Source organism: Dermacentor silvarum, chromosome 10, assembly GCF_013339745.2.
Source record: "Dermacentor silvarum isolate Dsil-2018 chromosome 10, BIME_Dsil_1.4, whole genome shotgun sequence".
NCBI classification, from domain to species: Eukaryota; Metazoa; Arthropoda; class Arachnida; order Ixodida; family Ixodidae; genus Dermacentor; species Dermacentor silvarum.
In genome coordinates, this window is record NC_051163.1 from 18,514,354 (window position 1) to 18,541,920 (window position 27,567).

A 27,567-nucleotide genomic window follows, 5' to 3' on the forward strand; every position below is an offset into this window, starting at 1 on the left:
GAAAATACAACGTAACAACTTTTTAAAAAAGAATACGAAGGCCAAAGAAAATATCTGTGTACAGAAAATCCATTTGGGCATAATATTGGCACACAACAAAGGATATAGAATGTTGTTGAAACAAGCTCTCATGTGTCGACAAAGGTAAGATAAACCGAAAATGAACAGAAGGTTAGTGAGCAAGTACAGTCGGAAAAACTGCACAAATAAAGACGCAAACGTAAGGGAAAGTTAATAAAGGTTATCACCAGATAATAAAGACCTCTCCAGACGATACTTGCGAAGGAGAGCTACGACTGAAGCATCGATCAATACCGTCATCCGTAAGCTTTACGAGGAGCATTGGATGGCTGTCCACATCAAAAGATTTACTGAGGTCGCAGTACACGGTATCTACTTGCTCCTTCTGGAATACTGGCGCAGAGGTCCGTGTCGTAAAGCTCGCAAGATTGGTGACGGTTGAGCGACCACAGAGACATCCGTGTTGGTTTGGTGTGAACAAGCTCCTTACACTACAAGAAACTATGGTGCGAAGGGCAAGCTCAAAAATCTCGGATGTGACACTCAGGAGTGAAATCAACCTGTAGTTCGAGACATTCGTTTCGGAACCAGACTTAAATACAGGGAAAACACGAGCAGTTTTCCAAATGCGGGGAAAGGTGGAAAGAATTTAGAAAGTTATAAAAATAGATGTAAATACCGGCGCACATCTGTTGCCGTAAGCATTTAAAATGACGGAGGGAATTCCATCTGGACCACAAGAGAACGAGGGATTCAAACGTCGGATCCATTCATAGATGAGCTTCTTATTGAACTGTGCTAATCATCGTATCTGAAGCCTGCTGCTGACAGATATTATCGCGTCATACATTGAAGAAAAATGAGCAGCAAAACAGTCAGCCGGCATCGCCAAATCATGACTGGGAGCTTTCCACTGCCGTTAAAAAGAAAAGTGTACAATCATTGCATTCTACCGGTGCTAACATATGAGGCAGAAACTTGGAGGTTAACAAAGAATCTCGAGAACAAGTTAAGGACAGCAAAAAGAGTGATGGAACCAAGAAGGTTTTTATTGCGATAGCAATGATATGGACACTTCAAGTGTATTTCTGTCGTCGCTGTCGCCGTGAGGTTCCGTATAAAGTCTAAGGGCGATAAAATCGTCGCCGCGCACCGTATGTGCGAGTGGAAGCGCGCTATCACGGAGAGCGAACGCACAGCGGGGAGCAAACGCGACTTCTGTCGCGCGAAAGGCCGTGGAGGTATGGGAGGGAGGGAGGGAGGGAGGGGGGGGGGCGACGCTGTGTTGCGGCACCAAATGCGTGTCTTGCAACCGGGCACAAGAGGAACTATCCACTCAATCTCCCACGCGAAAGGAGGAAAGCGGGAAGGCAGCGCGGGAGGGAGGTGGGGGGGGGGGGGGCAGCTTCTACTCTGCCAACAACTGCGCTTGTACTTTGCGCCCGTGTGGGCTGTCAAGCGCACCGTATCTTGAAAGCGATCTCCACACGGCTCTGACCTTTGTATGCTCTGTGCATTCGCCGCTCAGTTTCCGTTGAAGCGATAGACCGCACGAACCTTCGCTCGCTGCGGCGGCTGCGCTTGCTGCCAGAGTTTTAACAGTGGTTGTCTGCGGTCGTCGAATGTGATCTATTCATGTTTCCTTGTGCGCGCTGACACCACGCTTGTTAATTCAGTTAGTAAGCGAATATGTCCAAGTGTATGCAGCCGATAAAACTACTATCCCTACTCCGAATAGCTCTCTACTAATTTGCTATCGGAATTGATGCTTCGCCTTTCAGGCGAAACTGCGACATCTTTTTTTCAACCTCCTGGGATGGAACGAAACATGTAGGCCTAACGTTAAGAGACAGCGGAAGAGAGTGGTGTGGATCAGAGAATAAACGGGGATAGCCGGTATTCTAATTGACATTAAGAGAAAAAAATGCAGCTGGGCAGGCTATATAATGCGTAGGTTATATAATAACCGGTGGACCATTAGAGTTACAGAATAGATACCAAGAGAAGGGAAGCGCCGTCCAGGACGGCAGAAAACTAGGCGGGGTGATTGAATTGAATTGAATTTATTATGCAACACCAAAAAGGTTGCGAGAATGACCAGGCAAAAAGCTGCAAGTAGCAGCTTGAGGGGAACTCTCCACCCCATACACAGGGCAGCTTCACAGCGGCCGGTTAAAGAAAAGTAGATGTTATACATAATACATAACCTTCATATTAAAGGAAAGAACAACCACGGTCAGAATTAATAAACAAACGTATCGTGGAAACATTTCGCACAGCTTTAAGAGAGAACTTAGGAAATTTGCAGGTGCAAGTTGGAACCAGCTAGCGTAAGACAGGGGTAATTGGAGATCACAGGGAGAGGCCTTCGTCCTGCAGTGGACATAAGTTTAGGCTGATGATGATGATGATGATGATGATGGTGATGATGACGTCATTGCTACAGGAAAACTGTCATGTTAAACACCTTTTCCGTATTATTAAGATTAGATCGCATTCTTTAAGCTTCGTCAAACATTGGTATGCTCCCTTTTCAAATATTGTTTTAGAATTTATGTTCATTATTATTTAAGTATAGGCAGTACTGACCACTTAGTTAACGGGAAGCAAGGCCATATGTTTGCATTGCGAACTTTGAAACATTAGATCATTTTCTCATTGTCTGTCAAATATATTCTGAATTGCGAAAAAGAACCTTAGAAACACCGTTCCGCCTTCTTAGATTAGAATTAAATGTTCAAAATTTACTATCATTGGGGGCCTCTACCCTTGGGCACAGTGACAGGAAGGTTGTCGATGCCATCCAGAATTAGATTACAGGGTCAGAAAGATTTAGATGACAAAACCAGGGCTTAGGGTTCCGAAATATTTTTACAAATTTGATGACTAGCTGTCTACTTCTTTTTTTTTAGTCATCATTTATTCCTTTATTCTATTCAAGTCATTTGATATATTCTAATTATTCATTCTCAGATGCGTATATATTCCCACATTTATGTTTGCATTATTTTATACATCTCCTTTCTCATTGTTATTTCAAACTACCCGGTTCTTGACCAATCCCCCAGAGTGGGTATGTGCCAGTAACTCCAAGGCTCTACCTCTACCTCTACCGATCACCCCTCGCGTGCCATATGTCAAAGGCGACGACAACGACGACGTCGCGAAGCCTGTCGGGAAGGCTGGCTCTTCTTTAGGCGTACGAGGCCCAAAAGATGGACGGTGGCAAAGCTGGCCGCAGCATGTCGAACCGTGCGCAGCCGGGTGAGAATAACGACAAGCAACGCGACGCCAACTCCCTGCCGAACGACGGCGCCGGTCCTTCGAGTCAACACCGGGTCGCCGTCGACGTTGAAGCCGAGCGCCAGAAGCCAGCCACCGACGACGACGCGGGAGAGACGTCGAAGGAGCGAGAGCCGACCGCTCGACTTGAACCAACCGGTTCGAAGCGCAAAGATAAGGAGGGTCCTCGCGGCGCACCCTTCAGGACGGTAAAACTCCAAGAACACATTCCAGTCTCTCGGGTCATCGACTACGAGGAGCTCGACACGCGTAGGGTGAAGTTATCCTGCTTCGCCAAGGGCGTCAAGACGGAAGACGTCGTAGGCCTCTGCGAAGGCGCCGTCGAAACTAAAAGCCTCATCAAGGGTGATAATCTGGTCCACTTCTTTGCGGTGTACGGCACCGACGAAGAAGCTGTCGCAGCCGCTCAAGCGCTCAACGGCGCCATGGTCAGAGGATGTCCCATCAGGGCTAGGCACATGGGCGAGCGCTGGCATGACCCGGGAACGTGCCTGCCGGTGTCGTCCGACACGCTGGACGTATGGAATGTGCCGAATGAGTTCCTCAACAAGGAGAAGCTGGCAGCTGTCTTTAAAACGGGCACCGTAATCAAGGTGTCCTCTACCGGGCCTTGCAAGGTCAAGTTCTCTACGCCCAATGAGCTCATCGGCGCTGTCAAGGATCCCGCCTGCCACACCCTGGACGGTCAGAACTTGAAGTTCGCGATGGCCATTGACTCCGGCGAAATCCGGAAGCGTGCCTCCGTCAAGGGAAATGCCCGGGCAGCCAAGCGACCTAAGAAGAGCGCTAAACCCGGAACCTCGAGGCCCAAAAAGTCATCTTGTCAGACCAAGAAAGCCCGAAAGAAGTAAAACACGTGCACGTGACGGCGCGCGACAGCTTCGATGCTGCTGAGCTTCAGCAGTTTGCTGCAGCAGGAATTCATGCTTCATACAAAACGTGCAACCTGACACAAGTACTCGGAGGTGGCTGTGATCAAGGCTTCGTTTGAAAAATAGCCTGTGGTGGAAACTTCGCCTTCAATAGACGGGAGCGCAGCGGTCTCACAAATGATCACATATGGCAACGGACACCTTCATGCAGCCGTCCGCGCTTTGCTTGAAAAGGCCGAGCTTTGCCGTTACTGCTAAATAAATACCTACAATGGTAGTGGCACGGAATTGTATTTTTTTTCAGTGACAAATGCCTTTTTTTAATGGCGTTTCCTGTTACATGGCGAGGTAAAAACACCAAATCGTGCGTGCGTATCATGTGTAATAATCTACAATAATATTTGCATCTCTGAACATGTATTGGTTTCCGTACGCAGTTGGTGGAAGACCCAGGACGTCATAAAACATTGTCCCGCTCCATTCTTCCAATCACTGCGGATGATGATGATGATGATGATGATGATGATGATGATGACCTTAAAGTGATTGGCACATACCCACACATGGTACATACCCACACAGGGTGATTCTGGAACCACGCCGTTGCTGTCCCTTCAAGATAAAACAGGATGTTGGCAACGACTGTATGTCAGATTGGAACGTTGCTAAATGAGCTGGTTACTTCGGACGATATCGTAGCACTTCACCGAGTGAAATCTCGCACTGAAGGCTCTTGCCCCAACATTGTAGTCCAGTTCAGGAGCAGGCGCAAACGTGACTCGCTTCTTCAAAAGGCCAGGAAGTCTCGCCTACCAATGACTGATGTCGCTATCTATCTCCTCAATTTGTGTGAACGAACATCTCTGTCCGTTTGTTGGGGATGGCAGGTGAGGAAAAAAAAGCTTGTGGATGGAAGTTTGTCTGGACGAAAGACGGGCAAATACTAGCACGCAAAGATGAGCAAGCTAACCTACTTTATGTAGGAGGCACTCGGGATGTAGACAAGATTCAGTAGATCTTAAATAACAGTCGTTAAGCAGGAAAGCCGCATCCAAAATCATGACGCACTGTGATGACTTTTCGTCTCCACAAGAATGGTCCCCAGGAACACAAACAGTTTGTATCTTAAAACAACACGTGAAGTAGACGTTCAGGTCATAATCGCTTCATTAAGCAATACCACGTCATGCGACATAGACGGCAAACAAATAAAACCTATTAAATATTCGCTTGACGCAATCTCACCACCACTTACTTATGTCTTTAATTTGGCTCTTTCTACCGGACACTTCCCTAAAATGATGGAAGTATCCAAAGTTATTGTGGTTTTTAAGGGGGGGGGGGGGGGGGGGGGCGGGAGGACGAACACAACTTGTTGAACTACCACCCAACTTCTATCTCGCCAGTATTTTCCAAAGGCTTGGAAAAGATAATGCATTACTAAGGGCGTCTGCAGAACTTTTTGCGGGGGAGGGGTCCAGTTAGCACCAAGGCACTATTCGCGGTTTAAAAGCACTATTCGCGGTTTAAACTACGCACATGAAACCAAAATTAGAAACAGCAACTTAGTGCCGGGCTTGGAGAAAAAAACACTGGATTTTATTAACGAACAAAGAAACAAACTTAATAAGCAAAATGCGCAGAGTTACCATCGCTTCGTGAAAAAGAGTGATCAGGTTTGACCTGATGGTCCCCGAGTGGGCCTAGCCAGGTGACGTCGAGTTTACTCGCGTCTATTGTGGACCCAATAAAGTTCACTCACTCACTCACTCACTCACTCTCGCTGCGTGCAGGTTCTCGACTCATGCGAACTGATCACCAGCGCACAGCGCAATATGTTCACCAACATGTAACTGCAGTCAGCCAGTCTTTCTTGAATGTAGCAGCTGCAGACGCCTCCGGTTTTTCTGAGCAAATTGCCTGATGACACAGATGATAAAGTCATCCTTGTGTTTCACTACACGCTCTCGGTGCACACTCATCATACAAAGGCTGTCCAGCCTGTCATTTGTCATTTGTTGAGCGTAGCCAGGTTTTCACTCTCCACATTGACATGACCGGCAAGATTAGTCACAGTGTGTAACGTGAAAACTTGGCTCGCAATCCTGAAGGGCGTTTCATATAGATATGAGGGGGGGGGGGGGGGGGAAAAGTGTGCTAATCAAGCTGTGTGACTTTCTGCTGGTGCAAAAAAAAAGTGTAACCAAAATTACAGGGGTGGGAGGGTGCTCCCCCGTCCGGACGCCCATGTGCATGGCCAAATGTCAAACTTCGCTGTAAAATCAATCTAATAAACACCGTTCAATATGGCTTTCGCAAGGGAAGATCCACTGAACAAGCGCCTTTAGCTCAAAAAAGAAGTTATACTAAGAGCCTTTGAAAAAAAACAAGCTGATCATCTGGCTTGTACATCGATTTTTCAAAGGCATTCGACTGTTTACACCACACAACGTTGCTAAGTAAACTGGAACTTTACGGAATTCCAGGCCTGCCTTTAACACTCACAACTTCCTATCTGCCATACCGCATGCAAAGGCGTTGCACTATAGATGATACTTTATCTGCACTTAAAGCGATAAGTATTCTTGGGTCATTGTTGTTTAATTTTCGTAGCAATGGTATTACTTGCATAAACCGAAAACCAACATATATCATGAACGCAGATGACACAACACTTCTATTTTGTGATATTGATTGCAAATTGGTTCAACGGGACATAAATGAATGCCTTGAAAATTTGAGCACATGGAGTATTCTGAAGTCATTAGAAATAAATGTTAACAAAAACAAAGCCGCCCTTTTCACTCCAAGACAATCGACAGCCGCGTTAACAGGAAATCGTGTTCTTTAACTTCTGCTGTGTAGGTGGTTGACTCAGCTAAAACACTTGGAGTATACTTTCATAAATACATGTCCTGGGATGCCCACATCAATTACATAATTACTCGGATATCAAAAGCTGTCACCACCATTGGCAAAATTCCATTTTTTTCTACCTTCTAATCTAAAATTGTTTATCTGCTATGCGCTGTTTGCCTCTCACTTGAATTATTGCAAGCTTGTTTGAGGTAAAACAACTCAACAAACATAAACCGCCTGCGTACGCTAAAAAAAAAAAAGCACTTCGACACATAGCTAGTAAGCCTTTGTGCGCACGTACTAAACCCCTTTTCAAGCGCTTTAACCTTATCTCCATTCCCAGTCTTTATGCATATACGCTGGCAATAAAATACACACAAAATATCACCCCTGACAAGATGTTAGACTCTATTGCTCACTTAACATTGAAGACACGCATTTACCCTACGCGTCATAGATATTTGGAGCGTGCCGAATTCCCGAGCATCTGATGGTACACAGATGCTTCGACATTCTCTCCCTGCTCTCCTGAATTATCTGCATGAGAACGAGATTGAAATAGAAAATGTAAAGACAAGAAAGTTACGCGTTTTTTGTTATGCAACTGTAGGACACCTTGTATTTACATTGTGTATAATTTGTGTAATTGTCTCAAATTACAATGATTTACATTGTTATATGCGTGGTATTCTCTATTGCATCTCATCATTTTACTCATACCAGTATTTGTATCACACTTGTATAATAATTGCAATTGAATTGTATTACTATATGTACTTTTGCCCCTGGTCACCACTTCTGTGTGTCACGTAAACGGCGGCCTGAACCTTTGCCAAGTGAATTAGCTTTCACTTTTTGTTCAGGCCTCCCTCCATTTCTTTATGGGAAAAAATAAACGTGATTTGATCTGATTATAGCACTTCATCGCATGCGTTGTGCGGCAAATCCTTCGCGTTAACACAGATTCCAATGATACCTGAAATGCGCGTATTTTGGCGCCAGTTTTTATTATTGCACTCCCAGCAATCATTGCTAGTTCGATTTCCTTGTTTCGCTTGCGTTTGAGGGCGTATCGTAGTTGGTCCTGAGCCAAAGTTTCATCGTGCATTGCTTGGCAACACGATTGAACTCAGCGATATCTCGATGCCTATACTCAATGAGCTAGTGTGACGTGAATGAGTTTCGCTTTATTAATTAAAAAAATTATTTCTGTCTCAAAGGTGGAAACACGTTGCCGGACGGCATCGTCAGTTGTGTGGAGCGTATGAAGCGCTCGAGTCGCTGCAGTTTTGCCCGCTGCAGTTGTACCCGCGCGAGCGTAGGCCCTTGAAGAAGTACAGGGACCACGATGAATAGCATGGAGCTCGCCGCTGTGCCCACCGTGAACGAGCAAAAATCCAAGCCTCTATCGGGAGTGCTCGGCCGGCCGGAGGTCCGCGCTGCAGCAGGTGTTGTCTGGGCTGGAGATCGGAACACAAGTTCTAGAGCGAATAGTGGTAAATGCAAAAGAAGCCAGTTTACCACGCTAGTCATGAATAGGGTTCCATGTTTTCGGTATTTATTTTTCTGCAGTTTCGAGGGTTAGTTATCGGTGTTTTTTTTTTTTTTTCTTTTTTTAGAGCGAAAGTTCTACTAAGCCATGTCTCTCAAGGTCATTCATCGCGTCGCAACGACGTTGAGCCGCCGAAGCGCAAGCAGGCCTCGGAAACTCCGCAGGTTTTTTGTCCACGCGAATTGCAGCGCCATCCACGAGATGGATGCGAAACCAAAATCGATTTTCCTTTTTTTTTTTTCTTGTCAACCTTCTCTCAACTTTGTCGTTTCTCTCTCGCCTTCAACTATCGGCGGCGCGGCTGGCGCGGCCCGCGCTCGTCGTCGGGCGTGCCGATAACGGCCAAAACGGCAGTTTTTTTTTTTTTTTTCTGGCATTATGCGGTCAGTTTTTGCGGTTTTCGCCTTCCGCGCTAGCAGTGTGGTCCGTGTGGTACCCCACCGTTGCACGTATGTCGGCTTTTCCCCGCAATGTCTCGCAGCTGTTGCTGTTCGTGTGTGGTTCAATGGTGTGCGAACACATCAACACGAAGTGAGCCATGCGACGTGAAATTCTACCGCATCCTTAAAGAGAACAGGTGAGCACTGTGCAGTTTACTTCCCGGTTTTTATTTGTAATAGTGATAATGCCCAGTCGTACATGCATGCTGTCCGGTGGTGAGGCAGCAGCTAGCTGATTTGAAAACACAACGATGCAGTAAATCCTTATGCCAACAAGCAGCGAACATAAAGCTCCTTATAAATATAGTACCACCTGTGCGTATCGCAAGAAACGCGTGTGTAGATGTGAGTTTTGCACTTATTTCTAGCTAATTGGCCACCATCGTTTAAAAATGCGTTTCTGAGAATTCAGGTTAACATATCACAACTAGTACTCTGCCGCGACGCGATTAAACGAGCTCAGTTTTGTATGTTCCAACTGCGATGTTATAATTTATGATCTTCACTGTTCATCACGATGGAAGCGTTTTTAACCTACGCTGGAAGGATGGACCTATACCCGCCGTGGTTGCTCAGTGGCTATGGTGTTGGGCTGCTGAGCACGAGGTCGCGGGATCGAATCCCGGCCACGGCGGCCGCATTTCGATGGGGGCGAAATGCGAAAACACCCGTGTACTTAGATTTAGGTGCACGTTAAAGAACCCCAGGTGGTCCAAATTTCCGGAGTCCCTCACTACGGCGTGCCTCATAATCAGAACTGGTTTTGGCACGTAAAACCCCATAATTTTTTTTAAAGGATGGACCTAATGGGTTTGCCAAGAGACAAGGTCAACAACCGCAGAATATGCTCGGCGCACTTCACGGAGGTGGATTTTATGGACCGAGCGAGGAGCAGGCCGTGAGAACCTATTCTACGCATTGGCCATTAGAGCAGTTACAATAAATGTTTTTTACATGTGCGTACATGAAACACCATCCGCGTTTTGTTCCATTCTATAGTGTGTTGCACTGTCTGCTCCAATTCTGGTTTTCTCAAACGAACACAATAAAGTGAATCCAAAGAACAGTTGTGTTGTAAGTGGAATTATTTTTTAATACAACCCGGGCACATGCTTGCTTGATTGTAATAATGAAAGCGACTGTGTGCATGAAAACGCAAAAAGAAGCCACTGCGCACAAGCACGCAACATGAATTGCACGAATGGCACGGCCGGACAGCAGAGGAGCGCGGAGCGCGCACTTCGGACCGGCGGTGCGTCTGATAACGCCCGCGACAAAAAAAAAATAAATAAACAAACAAAGCGCGCCGCGGACAGCTATAGAAATAAAAAAAAAAAGAGCATTGCGCGAGGCATGAGGGGAAGGTGAGGCGAGGCGTGGGAGAGGGATAGGAAAGTCAAGAGGGGGGGGGGGGAAGGAGAAACGAGCGGAACAACGTTATCATAAAAAAGGAAGAAAAAAAGTGCCATAGCGAAAGGGGGAGGGTAAAAAAATCGCGCCGCTTTTCTTTTTTTTTTTTCGCCACCATAGTACCGTCATCCATCCGCTAGGGTCTAACTGAAGTGCGCCTTGGCGCTAGCGTCGACTGAGCGTCTGCTATAGGAGAACCAATGAGAGGTATAGGAAGATTCACCCCCCTGGCGCAAATGTGGCCGGTGTGACGTCACGCCACGTGATCCACTGCGGAAAGGCGTCGCAGCTGCAAGCGCTCGCTCGGAGCCTCGCCGCTGCGGTACCACGTGACTAGGCGAGGGTTTAACGGCTGCTTCGCCGGCGCTTGGTCGCTAAAGTCTCGCAATGGATGGCGCGCCGGCTGGGCCGTCTGTGCGTGTGCTTCAGCGCAAGCGACAGACTGAATCCAGTCTTCCAGTAGATATAGCTAGACGGCAGGATTCGAAATTTCAAGCAAAGGCAAAGTTGGCTGCTGAAACACCGGAGCAAAGGGAAACCAGATTAGCTCGTTATAGAGAAGCTTTCCAAGCGCAGAAGCGCGCATTCATGAAACACTGTGTACATAGTCTTTGCAAAACCAAGCCAAACAGACCTTTTGCTCGTGATAACTAGGTTTACAATAGTTAAACCTCAGCCAACTTTCCCCCTTTGATTCAGTGTTTTTCGGCGTCTGCGGTCGATTTATCTCCGGCAATTCGAATGCCGCAGGGAAATCGGTGTCTACTGGGGCCCTTGAAAACGTCCAAGGGCGAGGAGGGGAATCGCCTCTTCTTCGTTTGCTCTACTTTTGAGCAGGACAAGCTCGAGCTTGTCCTGGGTACTCCCTTGTCGTCTTTCGTTCCTCGATGCAGGAAACGTATGCCTGGCCTAAATATTTGGAAACCGCCATGCTGGTAACGATAAGATAAGGGAACGGGGCGCTGAATTTGAAGGAACTCAAAGGCAAGGAAGTGCGGGGCTTTTCATTTTTCACCGATTCAGATCAATCGGCCTCGGGGATTAATTGTCAGTGTTTATCGATATATACTGATAAACACGGAAGCCTGGTTATGAGCTAGGCTTAGGTTTATGTGTAATCAAGGCTGCTTGTAATATCGCGCTCGAAGCCTCGGAAAAAAGATAGATAAAGCTTGGGATTAATTTCCTCACTTGCAGGGGCACGAAGTGACCACAGTGCACAGTGGCGCTCAAGCGAATACATAACTTGAGCGTATGCTTGTGTAAATATCCCTTCGGTAGAGTGACTGGGGTAGCTATAGGTATTTGGAGGGGTACATTGCAATGGGGCGACTTCGTGCAGTCATCGACTCGGCGCCGCTGAGTCTTTTTTATTTCTTTTTCTGCCACAGCAGTGAAGAGATCTAAACTGAGCTTGCTTATTCCGCCCCTTTTTTCCGTTACGCTGACAAGGACGGCGACGGCCGTAGTCGTCATCTTCCACTTCCGCCTCGCCGTAGGGGAGAGAAAAATCAAAATTCCGGTAAACCAAAAGGACTGATTGTCAAAGACAGCGTAAGCTATTATGAAATCCGTTGGAATTCGCGCGGCCGGCGCGAGCGTGCACTGTCGGCGCGCAACGAAGCATACACTGGCCGATAGCTGCATTTGTTTCGCAGTGCTGCATGCAATCTCACGAGTCCGGTACATGACGCCCAAAAGACGCCGCGCAAAGCTTACACGAGGAAATTTTTTATTGGCCATAAAAGAATAACGCACCGACTATTACGACACTACTTAATGCGAAATTTGAGCGCAGGCGTATGCGCGTTTTCATTCTGCGATATATTGGATGGCGCGGACAATCTGTCTCGTGCAGCACGTTGCAAACGGAGCGAAGTGCGGCGCGAATGCCTCGCTAATCGGGAGATCGCGAGAGACGGCGCGTGCGTGACGCGCGGGCGCGATTCACAGCCGCCGCCGCAGACAGACCTCCGCTCATGCAGCGCTTTGTTTCCATACAGACGACGCGCGCTACTCCGGCGCCATCTCGTAGCCATCGTCGCCGCAAAGCCGGTCTTGCGCGGCACTACGCTTTTCTTGTCACGCTTTCGCCATACCCTCCTCCTCCGCTTTCCGCCTCATGGTTCCGCTGCACCATCCTCCTGCGCCTTCCTTCTCGCGCTCCCTTCGCTATCGCCGTCTTTCATCTGTTGCTGCGCTCCGCGTTCGCTTTCATCATTCGCTGTGTTCGTTCGCTCGGTTACGAGGGAGAACGCCGACGAGATCCAACGAATATGCTGGAATCAATCGGAAGCAGAGCGGCGATTACGTGCGTGCCATCCCTCGACAAGCGTCAGACGTCACGCCTTCCTCACTGCGACATCTTTGTGTCGACGTCCCACAATGTACCTCCGCATGAACTCCTGCTTGTATTTCAGCCCAGCTTGTCATTGCTGTAGTTCATAAAACGGCTGAATGTTGAGCAATTTGGTAGGATATTTATGTTGTCGAAAGGCGGGCGTGGCAAATACGGACGTACGAATGCACGGCGTATGTTGGGCTCGTGTTTGCTCGCCTGCCTCTCAGTTTAGCATACGTAGCGCATAAACATAAACATTGCATGATATTATACACGTTCCATCAAATTAAACCATACGTAGTACAAAAACATAAATGTTGCATGATATCACACGTTCCATGAAATTAAAGCCAACCGTACGCATCGCATTTAGGTGTGAAGCATTTAATTAACCGCGTCGCGATAGCTTCCCCTTACACACATTCCAACACGACCTACATTTTAACAGCGAAGCTGTTCAAGCTTTACTTAGGCCGTGGAGCGTTAGCAGAAAACTGCGCCTGGCAATGACGCCACCGCGCGTTGCCTAGTAACGCCTCGCACAGCTGGTGCACGGCGTTGCTAAGCAACGCGCGTGACGTCATCGCTTGGCGAGGTTACCACCCTCTTCCAGGTTGCCCTCGCCACAGCGCGAGGCGTAGCCGACGTATCCGGCGTTCGTCGGCAACTATAGAGTACTGCGCTTTCGCTGGCGTGGCGTCCCCGTGCCGAGCGCGCTCACACGTCAACGCTACGTCGGACTATATAGTGGCCTTTAGAAGACTGCGAGTATCATCCTGATACTCGGGGTCGGCTGAGTTTGGTTAAGTACCAGCTAAGCCAAACCAAGTTAAGCAAAGGAAAGCAAAGACAAAGCTAAGAACCAGCCAATTCAAACCAAGTTAAGCAAAGGAAAGCAAAGACAAAGCTAAGAACCAGCCAAGCCAAACCAAGTTAAGTAAAGTTAAAGCTAATAACCAGCCAAGCCAAACCATGTTAAGCAAAGGAAAGCAAAGTTAAAGCTAGGGAAGTGCCACCAGCTTCGCTGTTTGCCCAGTCTTCGCACTACTTAGTGTGAAGCTGTGCCTATTTTTTTTTTTTTTTGTAAATTTATGCACCTAGCTGCTAAGCCTATGTCAAGCCTATCGTCTATGCGGGTCAAGCCTATGAGTCCTATCGGGAAGTTGAAACTCGGTTACCACTCCCGGTGGTGGAGCTGAAAGGGAGCCTCGGCACCGACGTCTCCTCGAGAGTGCCCGCCTGCGAGGAGCAGCGCCTGCCGATGTCTCGCGTCACTTCCCTCAGGTCGTCCACCAAGACGTCCAGGAGTGGCCCTATCGCGTACTGGTCCGGCACCTCCCTCGCCTTCACTTGCGGCGAGACGCTGCTTCCATCCGGACTGGGCCCTGCGTGCAGATAGTTCCTGGAGCGCGTTCCAGTTCTAAGCGTAGAGAGCGATGATTGCAAGTGTAAAGTTTGAGCGCACAAGGGCAAGATCTCTCGTCACTGACCAAAAAAAAATTAGGACACTTAATTATCTGTACGTGATTTGAATGCGAGAGCATAATGACTTCTCTAAGGTATTACCTTAAATTAAAAATCTACCCTAATCGACCTTAATCCACCTTGCGCTAATTTGTACCAACCTTAATCCACTTTAATACACCGTAATCTACCTTAATCCACTTCAATCCACTTTATTCCACTCTTTTCCGCCTTAATCAAACTTTGGGAGTGGGCCATCGGAGCGGACGACAGAACTCGCCGAAATCACCGCAACGACTGCAGCGCCGCGACGCATGACGCTATAGACTTTTTTTTACAAACCAACGTTTGAGTAGCGCCATTGCCCGACACGAGCGACGTCTAGCGTCAGAACATGTTATGCCGCCATTCTGGGCTGTGAGCCTTGCGAGAGCAGGGTGGCCGCACTTCGGTTGTGTGATCTTCGCCGAGCATTATTTCGATTGTTTTCTTACGCTTCGTTTGTCTTGTTCCATTTGACTTGTTACGTGTTTCACGTACTCGCGTGAGCACTCAGTGTGAAGTGCAGTGGTAACAGCAAGCCCAACCAGTGGATGTGGCGTTTCGTCCTCGGTAGCGGCGGCAGCCGTGTCTGCTTCGTCGAGACCTGGCGTGCTAATCAGCGGTATTTTTCATTGTTATATCTGGGCACATGTGACTGTAGTCGTCGACCGAGTCTGATCACCATTACGTTTCGCGGTTGAGGGTTACCTCATTTAGCGAAAGCAGGCGCGTACGTAGCTGTCGGGCAATGGTTAGAACCAGGCGCCGGCGGCCCACTGACGCGCGTCAGCGGTTGGCAGATATGTGGTGGTTACTCCATGCGCTTACGAGGCAACTAAACAGCTCAGTCATGCAAAATTTATTGAATCTGGTGCAGCGCAGGGTGCTTATAACCAATTGTCAAAGCAGAAGCGTGGCGCTTGCGCAGCGCGGCACCTGCAGCGAACCGACGCGCGACAGTGATCACAGATGCCAGCGCAAATGATACAACCCAGGTACCAGATTTCGAAATTACCTTTATGTGCAGGGCCGCGCAGGACGCGTGTGAACGCCGAGACAATGTTTCGGTGGACACAGGGGCTGCATACATCTTCCATAGGACACGATTTTTCCAGATCGTTGCGAAGTGTATTTTCCGACTAGTTGTCTCGCAGAATGCTTCAATTTGTCTTAGACTGATGTCACACGGCCACTTTTGATAGCAATCAAGCCCTATCCGGATCGGAATATTCGACCACGATTGGCTCTCTTCCGCAGATTGAGCAAAGAAGCCGATCACGACCGAGAAATTTGATCCATGGGCTCGATCACGATCAATATTGCGCCGTGTGACCCCCGTATTAGGCACTGGAATGAAGTCGTGTTTGAAAGAATATACAAATGTAGGGCGTCTGCCACTACAAACGAGAAAATATTGCATCGAAGAGCTGACAATTTTCGCAACCTATTGGGAAATGTGCCAAAAAGGGTTTCCGAAAATGCGTTATTTAACTTATGTGTGCATTGGTTCATATTAGACTGAAATACTAAGTACTCAGGTGATGCAGGAAACCGGTGCAGCGTGAACATACCGCATCGGCGGTGATCTCGCGGAGTGCTGTGTTGTGGACACACTATAGTCCCCAAAATCGTTCTTTTCCGCTGGTTGTTTGTGCACCCATAAACTGCACAGTGCTGGTCTGTAGACTTTTGATGAGTATATGCCATTATTTGCGAGCGTATAGTCATTCGCGACAAAACTTAACGGAAACCTCGAAGGAAAGCTACCACTCCGCAACAGAAGCGCAAGGCAAGCTCACAGTCCAGACCAAACAGGCAACACTGACACAGATTCTCGACGCCAGACCATCGGAAGCGCCCTCGTGAAAACGCCTATATATATAGACCGGCCACCGGCGCGGTCTGTCTCCGCGACAACGTAACTTTTTGTACCATCTCCGGCCACGCCACCGGATTTTCCGCTTTATGAGCCATATAATGCTTTCGCATTAAAAAAAGAACAGGAAAGGGCGTTTCGTCGTCCGCACAAGGCACTTTGTTACCTCGTGCACCAGTTTAGTACCTGTCTGAAAACGTTAATTTTTGTATCGTAAACAACCTGTAAGTTTTGCTTGCGACGCCTTGAAGGGCTAGTGACCCTGCGATGGGAGCTAGTTGGTGAAAAAACATGGAAAAACAAGGGACAGGTTTTGCGCGACAAGACAGACAGAGTGAAACGATTCACCTTGTCTGTTTTCGTTTTTTCATGGCTGCTCACTTTTAAAGTCAAACTGCAACAAAATTTTACTTTGGCTTAATTGGTTATAAGTTAGTATACGCATACAACTGACGCAGACTTGGCAAATCTTCTATGGCTGCCAATTGTCTAATTTACTTATTAACAGCCCTTAAGAAGCGCCCGAACAGACGACGTGAACGCCGGGTTGTTAGCGGATATGACGTTAAGTCCCAGCATGTCGCCTCCGAGATGTTTTCCGCGCGCTGACTCGGGCGGCATACAATCTCGAAGGTCATGCTGTGGAGCCGCGCATTCTCAGTCGTGCACCACATCCGGCGAAATATTATGGCGCAGTTAGAGTGACCTAGAATACCCAATCACTTTCGTCTTCAGTGGTGGCAGCGGCATGCCGCCCATTGCACGAATCGGGCAGCCAGTTTTGTCGAGGATGAAGTGCGTTCACTTCAGTACTCAGCCACATGGGGTTTGCGTTACCGGCATCAGCCGTACGTGGCAAATCTGTTTAAAGGCGAAGAGCGCAATCAGTTGGGAGAAAAAATTGACAGACACTTTAGCATACACCAACGAGGGTGAAGGCGAAAGCCTGCGCGCTTAAGAGACATTCATTAAATTACTTGACATTCTCATTCGAATGCGTTGTTACTTCTTATTACTTTTTCCCAGCCAAAGGTCGCTGGTTCGAGTGCCTTAAATGACGCTACCTTAATTAACTGTGCCTTAATTAACCTCGCCTAAATTACACCTAATGGTCGTGGGTTCGAGTGATCCTACACATTACATGGCCTGCCCAGTCTATTTCTTCCGACGCATCCCCGTTGTTCTCTGATCCACACACTCTCTTCCTGTCTCTTAGCTAAGATTTTCTTCCCGCTCTTTGTGCGGTCCTTATATTATCTTTGTAACTGTTTCTGCCCCATATGTTAGCTTGCAATAATTAACCTTCGCCTTAACTCCAACCCATTTTATTCTTCTGCCAAGGTCCCCTGTGAAGTGGTACTCCTTTACAGGATTCGACTCCCAAATATCTTTGTCTTCTGCATATTCATCTTCAACCAATTCTTACTTTCTCGATTAAGGTCTCAATCATTTTTTGAGTCTCCATTGGATCGACTCCCACAGAAGGTCCTCACTCCTAAGCCTTCCCAGTCGAGCTTGATCTTCTTCTAAGAGCGCATTGGAGAGATTGTGTCTGACCCCTTTCCTGATTAACTTTTCTTGTGGAGAACCATCTTAATCCTTGTTAACACGGTGACGACGGTGACCTAATTCGCGGTGACTCAATTAGTATTAACTGTACCTTAATTCGCCTTAACGCCAAAAGTGGTGGATTCGACTCCCAAATAAGCTCGAGGGATCGACTCCCACAGAAGGTGGTGAGTTCGAGCGCCTGAATTAACTCCATCTTAGTTAACACGGTGACGACGGTGACCCGCGCACCATCAGAATTGTTGCGTGAGCGTTTGCATATAGGTAAGACGCGATGTCGGGTCGGTGTAGTAAGTAAATTACTAAACCGAGTAGTCATCGTGTACGAGTTCGTGTCGACGACATGTGTTTCGCTCAAGGTCGACGTTGAAGGTCGACGGAACGATGAGACATATAAGGCTTTCGCCTTAAAAGCGCAGCGGCCAATTCAAAGCAGTAGCACGGCAGTACCGCGTGACTGCTAGCAACAAGCGTCGCGTTGATCCATGGCTTTGAGTGGCGCTACCCAAGTTAGTGGACGGATTGATAGCCGTCGCCGTTAGTGCAACGCACGCGTAATGACGCACGCGCCAGTTGCGCGTCGCTCCTTCAAGAGGCAAAACGCGTGTCGAGTAAGCTCTTGAACAACAATTTGCAACGTGGTGAACGCGGTTTCAATCACGCGAAGCTTGTCATACCCTAAAAATGGGGCGTCGCGTTCCCTGGCCTCGGGGTTAGCTGTCCTTCGGTAAGACCAAGACGGGCTTTTAACGCGGGATCCGCTACCTGCCGCTGTAACCGAGCATGGGCTTGGGCTGTCCTTGAACGCAGGATCCGCACGGTGAGCGCGAGCCTGCTCCCGGTGACGTTGACCGAGTTTCTCGTCGAAAGCGGCCTGTTCCGCTGCCGACCGAACAACGCGCGGCCTTCCTATCCGTTTGCCGAGCGTGCACTGAAAAAGACTACTACTAAGTGGTTCGTTATGAGAAAAGGAAAGGTTGGCGCTATCTCCTGCAGCTCTTGAGGGAGCACGGCAAGGAGACCCGACGCAACGCGCGTGAGGCCCTTTCCCCTCCCTCGCCCTTCCCCCGACGCGCGCACGTTACTGATTGGGTGTTCTCGTCACGTGTTACGGGTGCGCGCCTCACGTGTTTCACCACGTGCCTTTCCCGCCGTTTTCCTTCTCTTGCGCGAGACGGGTTTTTTGCGATCACACCTACAACGGCACCGGCACTTGTGAGGCAATACAAGCTTCGCTTGAGTCTAAATTGACTATAGCAATATTCACTATAGCAGATTCACCATAGTCACAGTTTCGCTGGCTTCCATCTTCACAGTGTTGGGAAGGGCTCTGAATATTTTCGCCTAACCTTGACTCAGTTCCAAATAATGTAACTTACCATTGTATTGCCATACTCGTTTTCCGTCTAGTTTCGGCCCTGTATAATATAGGCGTGTTTAGGTAGTCGACAGTGCATAACGCTGCATTTTAAAATGCAGAGCGTGCTTTGCCTCATGCCAGACACTTCGCGGTAAGCACGCATGTTCCGGTCATGCCTTGTTTCGGGCCCTCTAGAATTAAGAGAAATAACGTGACCAATTGTGTGACTCAGCCTGTACAACAGCCTGATATGCTTTACCCATTAGGCGACCAGACACATGCGTACCTTTCACGTGCCAACGCCAACTTGCGCTTCGAGATGACTGGAGCGTGCGTCTCGTCTCACGACGACGATGAGCTTACAAATCGAGAGCACGTGCACGCGCGCATATTTACATACATACATACATACATACATACATACATACATACATACATACATACATACATACATACATACATACATACATACATACATACATACATACATACATACATACATACATACATACATACATACATACATACATACATACATACATACATACATACATACATACATACATACATACATACATACATACATACATACATACATACATACATACATACATACATACATACATACATACGTACGTACTTGCATACATACGTACATGCATGCATACATACGTACATACGTACATTACTGCGTAATGCATTAGAGAATTGGAACGAACTTGTGGTCACAGAGGACGTCCTGGACATCTGGAACGGCTTCGTGGCCTGTGTGCCGCTGGATGTCTCGTCCTCCGCCTGCTTCGATGGCGTCTGCATCGCGGCTTCCTTAGGGGCACTCTGCGAGCTCGTCACTTCCGGGGGCACGCTCGGCGCTTTCTTCTGGCTCGAGCTCGCAGGTCGCGTTGGCAGCAGCGGCAGTTGCAGGTCGTCGTTGCTCGCGTCCTTCGAAAACGACACGAGGGACTCGCTCGGAGTCGCCGAGGACGTCGGCATCTGGCCGGCCGGAAGCTGCGTTGAGGGTTTAATGAAGCGGTACAGTGAGCCGGTAAGTGTAGTAAACAAAATGCAGGATAAACAATGGACGTGCCTATAGAGCGGAAGACGCACCCCCAAGTGACTCTGAAAGTGGGAAGAATGTAGGCCTGAATGTCAGGCCACCGCAGGCCAACTAGAGGTCACTATGACCAGAGTTGAATTTGTCAAGTTTATTTTGGTTGATTTACAAAAGAAACACACCACGAAGAACAAGGCTAAATGTGTCGTTCACACGGGAATAAGGCCTGCCCTCCAAAAAAAAAAAAAATGCGAACATTATAGCAGTCATAAGCACATACCTGTATACGATAGTAATGTGAACGCATACAGGAATGTTAAAAGTCGGTTCACGTTATCAAGAAAACACAAAGTTAAAAAATTAAGAAAGTACAAAGTACAAATGATGAAACAACGTGTTACGTGTTACAAAATTGAGAAGGAACAAGCCTGGCTGACCGCACGTCAACAACGCAGCTGGGTTCTACATTGGAATAGGGTTGAAATAGTTGGTGATGCATTATTAGAAAACTTAGAGCGCTAGCGTTACGTCGGCGCGGCCACCATGGATGCCGGCGCCGGGCACGGGAAAGGACGCCGGGACGGCGGCCGGACGGAAGGCAAAGACGCAGGCTGTTACCGAGGCAAAGAAGCTAGAACTCAGAAAACTTAGAGCGCTAGAAAAAAGTCGCAGGCCTGCGCGGCACACGCCGCACAGTCACAGCGTAAGCTGGTTGAGCGGCGCAAGAGTAGCTCCAATTTCGGCACTACGCAAAACAAGGTCTTCGCGGCAAAGTGTCTTCGCCTCGATTTTGACGAGAACGATTTAAACTGTCCGGCCGGCGTCGACGGCGAGCTGCGGCTTGTAATGATCGCTGCACAGCAGTCTGCTGAGCCCGATCAAGCCTGGTTGTAGCCGCGCACGTAGCTCTACGATTTGCTTCTTCAGCAGCGGTTCGTACCTTGCGAGGAGACGCCATAACGTGTACCGAAGAGGTACCGAGAATGCGTGGCGCACATCTAACATCGGGATAGTGTTGATTGCGCGCCTCGTCCGAATCGCATCTCGTCGCACGCCGCGGTTGCAGGCACGTTAACTAGATGGCGCCACCATATTGGCGGAGGCTCGGGTCGTCTGCGCCTGCGCGCCTGCCTAGGGCACGTTTATTGACCCTTTTCGCGGTGATCCCGTGGGCGCTGCCATGTTTGATCACGTGGTGACGCGTCCATTGCTTGCCTAAGCTGCCTCCGTTGCCTCCTTGTTTACAATAGAAGTGTACGACGCCGGCGCGGGTTAGACAACCTGTTTTCGGAGATATCGTAGAATGTGATTTGGTGGACGACACGAAGCTTTGATCACAGCTTCAGAGAACATGCAAAAGCGCTTTCGGAGCTGATTAAGCTATGTTCAAACGGCGCAAGCAGCGTTATGGTGCTTGTTCTAAAAGCGGGGCTAAATATGTATTCCAAGCTATCCAAACATTGCGCTCATGAATTCAGTCAGGGTTAGTGTGTTTTGCTCTTTGTTCTTTATTCGGCAAGTATTTTGAAGCAGTCGCTTGTCAGTTTCTGACTAGTGAAGTTCCTTGGGGGCGGCCACTATCTGATTATTTTCTGCCTAATCGCTCGCGGGTGTGCTCAGTTCCGATAGATTTGTTCTTGCTGCTCACAAGGCTTGAAACGTATAGCTGTTTTGTACATTGTATTACCTTGTAGCAAATATATATTACAGCTAGTAACTCGCTTACTCTTGTGGACCGTCATGAAACATTCAGCTTCGACCATTCGTGCGCCATCGGTGTAGTCCGTCATTTATTGTGCGTATACAGTTCGCATATTTTCAAGTGTGCGCCCATTCACTTATTCTTGATACGTCGGCGATAGAGTGGCCGTAAGTTTTGCTGCCATTTGGGACAGATGTGTATAGATAACGTGCGTGAAACTTACAATGACAGGAAGCGGCGCTACTCCCTTTGTCATTGTTTAACGAGTGGTACTCACTCTTGCCGACGTTCTGGAGATGGAGCCCTTTCTTTGAAAGTAATTAGCGATACAAGGCTGGAGGATGAGCAAATTTCTGTATCCTCGAGGAAAGCCGTACATCTCGAAGTGCCGGTAACACGTTCGGACAGTTGCAGCAGCGGTCCGCGAACTTGGCCACACAGATTCATTCCATTCCTTAACGGGCCAGTCACTATTTTTGCAGCCAACTACTGCACACGTCTTCAATCCGCATGATTCAATCTAGCATGATTGGAGCACAGTGTGTTAGCGAAAACTCGGTTGCATTTCCGACAGCTGATCACACAGAAGCAAGGTAGAAGCGGGAATGGTTTCGCATTCGTGCGCGGTCGCTGAGGAGACGTATGGCGCGCCGCCGTGAGCGCCATCTCGTTTCTCTGAAACAAACTGCTCCGCGAAAAGGGTCAATAGGGCCTTTTTCTGACGCGGATAGCAAGCGCTTGCGTGGCTCAGTGGGAAAGTATCCGACTCCCACGCAGCGGGCCTGAGTTCGACCCCGGTGGAGAGCAGGTACTTTTCTTCGCATTTCCGGCGATAGCGGTTACGGAGCGGCGGCGGCATCATCGCGACCAGAAACAGCTATTGGAATGAGCCCATAACAGCTTACGCTGTAAAACACAGGATGCAGAAAAGTAACACGGTTTGTGTTCCTTTTCTACGTCCTGTGTCTTTCTAATGCTCGAAGTTTTTTTTTTATTTCTACCTTTGCTTTGTCACCGATGACCAATTTTCGCAAGCTCCGCAACAGCCCCGGCTATTTCACGAAATATGACGTAATATTTATTCTGCCAGCTGAAAATGCCGTATCTAGAACTTGTAGGGTTGTGAGAACTATGTTCGAATCAATTTATTGTAATTTCGCATATACTTACTGTTGGCGTTCGACGGAGAACACGCGCCCTGCAACTTTGCTGCGCGAGAGCACGCACCCTTTGCATCAGCGTCTTTTTGTATCAGCGACGAAAGTCCCACCACCGACCGCGGAAACGGATGTCAGAGCAAAAGAAAGCGATTCTCTTTTAAAAGAAATCCCGCTCCTTGGTTCCCTCGATTCTCTTGCAGATAAAACGTAGCTCACTCTTTCCGTGGCCTCAGAAATCCGGCGGGGCGCTAACACCGTGCGCTGCGAGATCTCGGAGGACGTGCTTTGCCTATATCTTTGTCTTACCGCTTCCGGCTTCCTCGACTTAGGCGGAGAAGGCGAAGGAGGAGGAACAGGAAGAGACGGTGCAGGGGTGCTGGCCTTCTTACTTTCCACGCTCCTGGAGCCGCTCACTTTGGACGACCTCCTCTTGGAGCGCGACCGCGCCTTGGACAGCACGGAACACAGCTTGTCGCCCTTGGAATGAGTGCGCACCTTCTTGTCCTTGGACGGCTTGCCCTTGCGCAACGGCGAGCCCCGAAAGTGCAGTGGAGGTGTGGAACCCGCGGTTGCCCGCATCGCTTCCGAGTCCATCGGCATGCTGGCCGTCCCCGTGTCGGTCCCCACCACGTCCACGTTCTCCTTGGACGTTGTGACCTCATTTCGCTGTGGTTTCATCTTCAGGATGGACGCACTTGATCCTCAAGGACAATGGTGGTCGCGCCTTCTCGCCCTCTCTGGTCTTCTTCTTCTTCTTTTTCCCGCGTGCCTGCTTACGTTTTTGCCATCCGTGTTCTACGAAGCTCTACGTTACTGCCCTGTACCTTTAAGGAACCCTGCCGCAGCGCTTCTCAAGCTTATAAGATATCAATTATATCTGGTATTACGGGGCTAATTTCCAAGGAGGTAATTTCTAACAAAGTGCGTTTGTCATTACTGCACCGTCGTCCTCATTCGCCGTCGTCCGCAGTCTCATCATTCGTCACGCCACCGGATCTCAGAGGCCTTAGTATAGGCGCAGTGGTATGGCTCTTCACCAACAGATGGCGTCACTAGTATTTGAGAGTTGTGCGTGTGTGAGATAACTTTAATAAGTATCCTGCAAATTGATGGCCTGGGTCTAGGCCGCGCCGGGGGCAGCAGAGAGACCCTGTCTCTCGGTAGCTTCCTGGGCTTGCTGGATGGCCCAAAGTTGGTCCTGAAGATCAGAGCTAGTCAGTGCGGCTCTCCACCGCGCCCTTCGTTTGAGAGTTCTCCATTTTACAAACGAAGATTGTTTATGTCTAGCCTGAACGTCAGTGTCTCTTCGTCGAAACTATCATCATAAGCAATGGCTCGAGCGACGTCCTCTTCTTCCACAGCTGGCTCCGTTGCCGCTCATCATTCCAGCGTAGAGTTTCACTTCTCTTCTGTCGTCGTAATGGGGACGCCGCGTTTATGGGGGTATGAGCCATTGCTTAAAAGGGTATCAGGCATTCGTTGTCTTACGTGACGGACAGATTTAATTTTGAAGCAATTTCATTTTGAAGAATCGCAAGCGGCAATGGCGGGCGGATGCTGCTAACCACGCCGCCGAGCAAACTCGAGGACATCAGACACGAACGACAACGGTGCACTGCGGGCATACTGTCAGTGACGTCGTACTCTCCGTCGCAGCCGTCGCATCATGGCTATAGTTTAGGTGCAGCGAGGACAAGCTTCGCTTACCTCCATTTTCCGGTAGGCGAAGGGTTGGTTTATTTTTTTAATGCCGTGTGCCAGCTGAGTCTGTGAATTGCGCACTCCAACATAGGCAATGTAAGCGAGTGCGCTTCATGCAAAGTTTCCTATACAAAAACTACTAGATCAGCATAGGAATGATAGCTACTGCGCGGATTTGCTTAAATTTCGTCATTGAAGCTTTTAACGATTTTGCAACATTGCAAATAAAGCGTATTCAATAGAATATTGCATTACACGATAATGCATGTCTGCATGGTCATATATCTGTATGTATTTTCGATTTAGGACTTCGATGCACGTGCCTCCATGCATGTGCGGACATTTGATTGGGCTATAGGCTTACCGCTTTTACCGCGATTGTCAGACTGCGCGAATCGGTTTATTCGCCGTGTAAATCAGTGTCAGCACGTGCATTAGCACGGGCAGTCACGTTATGCGCCGAACCAACACTTTCCAGAGAAATGGGTGAACATGTCTGCGAGGACATTTCATTGGGCTACAGGCTTACCATTTTTCCCGGGATTGTAAATCTGCGCGAATCGGTTTATTCGTCGTGTAAATCGGCGTCAGCACGTGCATTAGCACGGGCATCTTCTTCTGTCTTCTTTCTGGGGTTTTACGTGCCAAAACCAGTTCTGATTATGAGGCACGCCGTAGTGGAGGGCTCCGGATTAATTTTTACCACCTGGGGTTCTTTAGCGTGCACTACAACGCAAGCACACGGGTGTTTCTGCATTTCACCTTCATCGAAATGCGGCCGCCGTGGCCGGGATTCAATACCGCGATCTCGTGCTCAGCAGCGCAACGCCTTAGCTGGCTGAGCCACCGCGGCGGGTCATTTGCACGGGCAGTCACGTTTATGCGCCGAACCAATGCTTTCCAGAGAGAGAGAGAGAGAGAGAGAGACTTTCAATTTTTATTGGTGCCAGCAATTCACGAGGGCGGACACAGCCTCCCTCCGCCTAGCAGACAGCCGAGATTCCCTGGGTCTCAACGGCTGCCTCGGCTAGCTGGACGGCCCAGACCTGGTCTTGCTGGTCTGAGCTGAGCAGCAGGGTCTCCCACTACTGCCGGTTTTGAATTTTGCGACCCCCGAAAGGAGCCGCCTTCGAACATGCCCATAGAATATGTGGCAGATCCGCCCTACCTTTACATAATTTGCATTGATCGTTGTATTGCCCTGTATAATATCTGCTGCAGGCCACCGGGTTTGGATACATGTTTGTTTGCAGGAGGCGCCAGGCCACCGCCTGTTTCCTGGTTAGCGCGGGATGAGATGGTGGGTCCCGTGCCCTTCCCAGCCGATAGTAATCGGTTATTTCTTTGTAGCTGACCATGCGGTCTCCTCTCGTTCCCGGCTGGGCCGGCTCACTTGCTCGGCGAGTAAGTCCTCGAGCTACGTTGTGAGCCGCCTCGTTGCCGGGGAGAGAGGAGTGCGCGGGTGCCCAAATAATTTGGATCGGCTCGCGATGACGGTCGCTGTTAGTGTTTAGAATTTTGAGCGCCTCTGGCGAGATGCATCCTTTCGCGAAATTATGAACTGCAATTTTTGAGTCGCTTATCATAACTCTCGCTTTGGTGGAGGCCACCGCTAATGCTATGGCGGCTTCCTCCACAACTTCGGCGTTGTCCGTTCTCACAGTGCCGCTCGCGAAGGGTTCTCCGTCCGCGTTTACCGCTACTACGGATGCATCCCTTTGCGTTCTCTGTATTCCACGGTGTCTACGTAGGCCACGCCCTCTGAAATGAGGGAACTTGGCTGCGAGGACATTTCATTGGGGCTTGCCGTCTTTCCCGCGTTTGTCAGTTTGCGCAAATCGGTTTATTCATCGTGCAAATCAGCGTCAGCACGTGCATTACCACGGGCAGTCACGTTTATGCGCCGAACCAATGCTTTCCAGAGAAATGAGGGAACATGGCTGCGCGGACATTTCATTGGGCTATAGGCTTACCGTTTTTCCCGCGATTGTCAATCTGCGCGAATCGGTTTATTCGTCGTGTAAATCAGCGTCAGCACGTGCATTAGCACGGGCAGTCACGTTGATGCGCCGAACCAATGCTTTCCAGAGAAATGAGGGAACATGGCTGCGCGGACATTTCATTGGGCTATAGGCTTACCGTTTTTCCCGCGATTGTCAATCTGCGCGAATTTGTTTATTCGTCGTGTAAATCAGCGTCAGCACGTGCATTAGCACGGGCAGTCACGTTGATGCGCCGAACCAATGCTTTCCAGAGAAATGAGGGAACATGGCTGCGCGGACATTTCATTGGGCTATAGGCTTACCGTTTTTCCCGCGATTGTCAATCTGCGCGAATCGGTTTATTCGTCGTGTAAATCAGCGTCAGCACGTGCATTAGCACGGGCAGTCACGTTGATGCGCCGAACCAATGCTTTCCACAGAAATCAGGGAACATGGCTGCGCGGACATTTCATTGGGCTATAGGCTTACCGTTTTTCCCGCGATTGTCAATCTGCGCGAATCGGTTTATTCGTCGTGTAAATCAGCGTCAGCACGTGCATTAGCACGGGCAGTCACGTTGATGCGCCGAACCAATGCTTTCCAGAGAAATCAGGGAACATGGCTGCGCGGACATTTCATTGGGCTATAGGCTTACCGTTTTTCCCGCGATTGTCAATCTGCGCGAATCGGTTTATTCGTCGTGTAAATCAGCGTCAGCACGTGCATTAGCACGGGCAGTCACGTTGATGCGCCGAACCAATGCTTTCCACAGAAATCAGGGAACATGGCTGCGCGGACATTTCATTGGGCTATAGGCTTACCGTTTTTCCCGCGATTGTCAATCTGCGCGAATTTGTTT

At 48.9% G+C, this 27,567-nt stretch overlaps 1 protein-coding gene across 1 annotated transcript; it reads right to left on the reverse strand.

The window, feature by feature from the left end:
- Window positions 1-8,173: 8,173 nt before the first annotated feature.
- On the reverse strand, window positions 8,174-23,724 carry LOC119430899 (putative uncharacterized protein DDB_G0290521). The gene is made up of 4 exons (XM_037698363.2): window positions 23,332-23,724; window positions 19,829-20,117; window positions 13,977-14,183; window positions 8,174-8,515 (listed from the first exon to the last, which is right to left on the reverse strand). Exons 1-4 carry the CDS (start codon window positions 23,701-23,703, stop codon window positions 8,259-8,261), a joined length of 1,125 nt encoding a protein of 374 aa, XP_037554291.2. The 5' UTR covers window positions 23,704-23,724; the 3' UTR covers window positions 8,174-8,258.
- Window positions 23,725-27,567: the final 3,843 nt, after the last annotated feature.

Bases quoted from the DNA above. Each gene is read 5' to 3' on its own strand.
- LOC119430899 (XM_037698363.2), bottom strand. From the start codon at position 23,703: ATGAAACCACAGCGAAATGAGGTCACAACGTCCAAGGAGAACGTGGAC. The intron at 20,118-23,331 runs GTAAGACAAAGA...CCCTCAACGCAG, and splicing joins AGTCGAGGAAGCCGGAAGCG to CTTCCGGCCGGCCAGATGCC. The intron at 8,516-13,976 runs GTAACCGAGTTT...TCCGATCTCCAG, and splicing joins CAGCTCCACCACCGGGAGTG to CCCAGACAACACCTGCTGCA.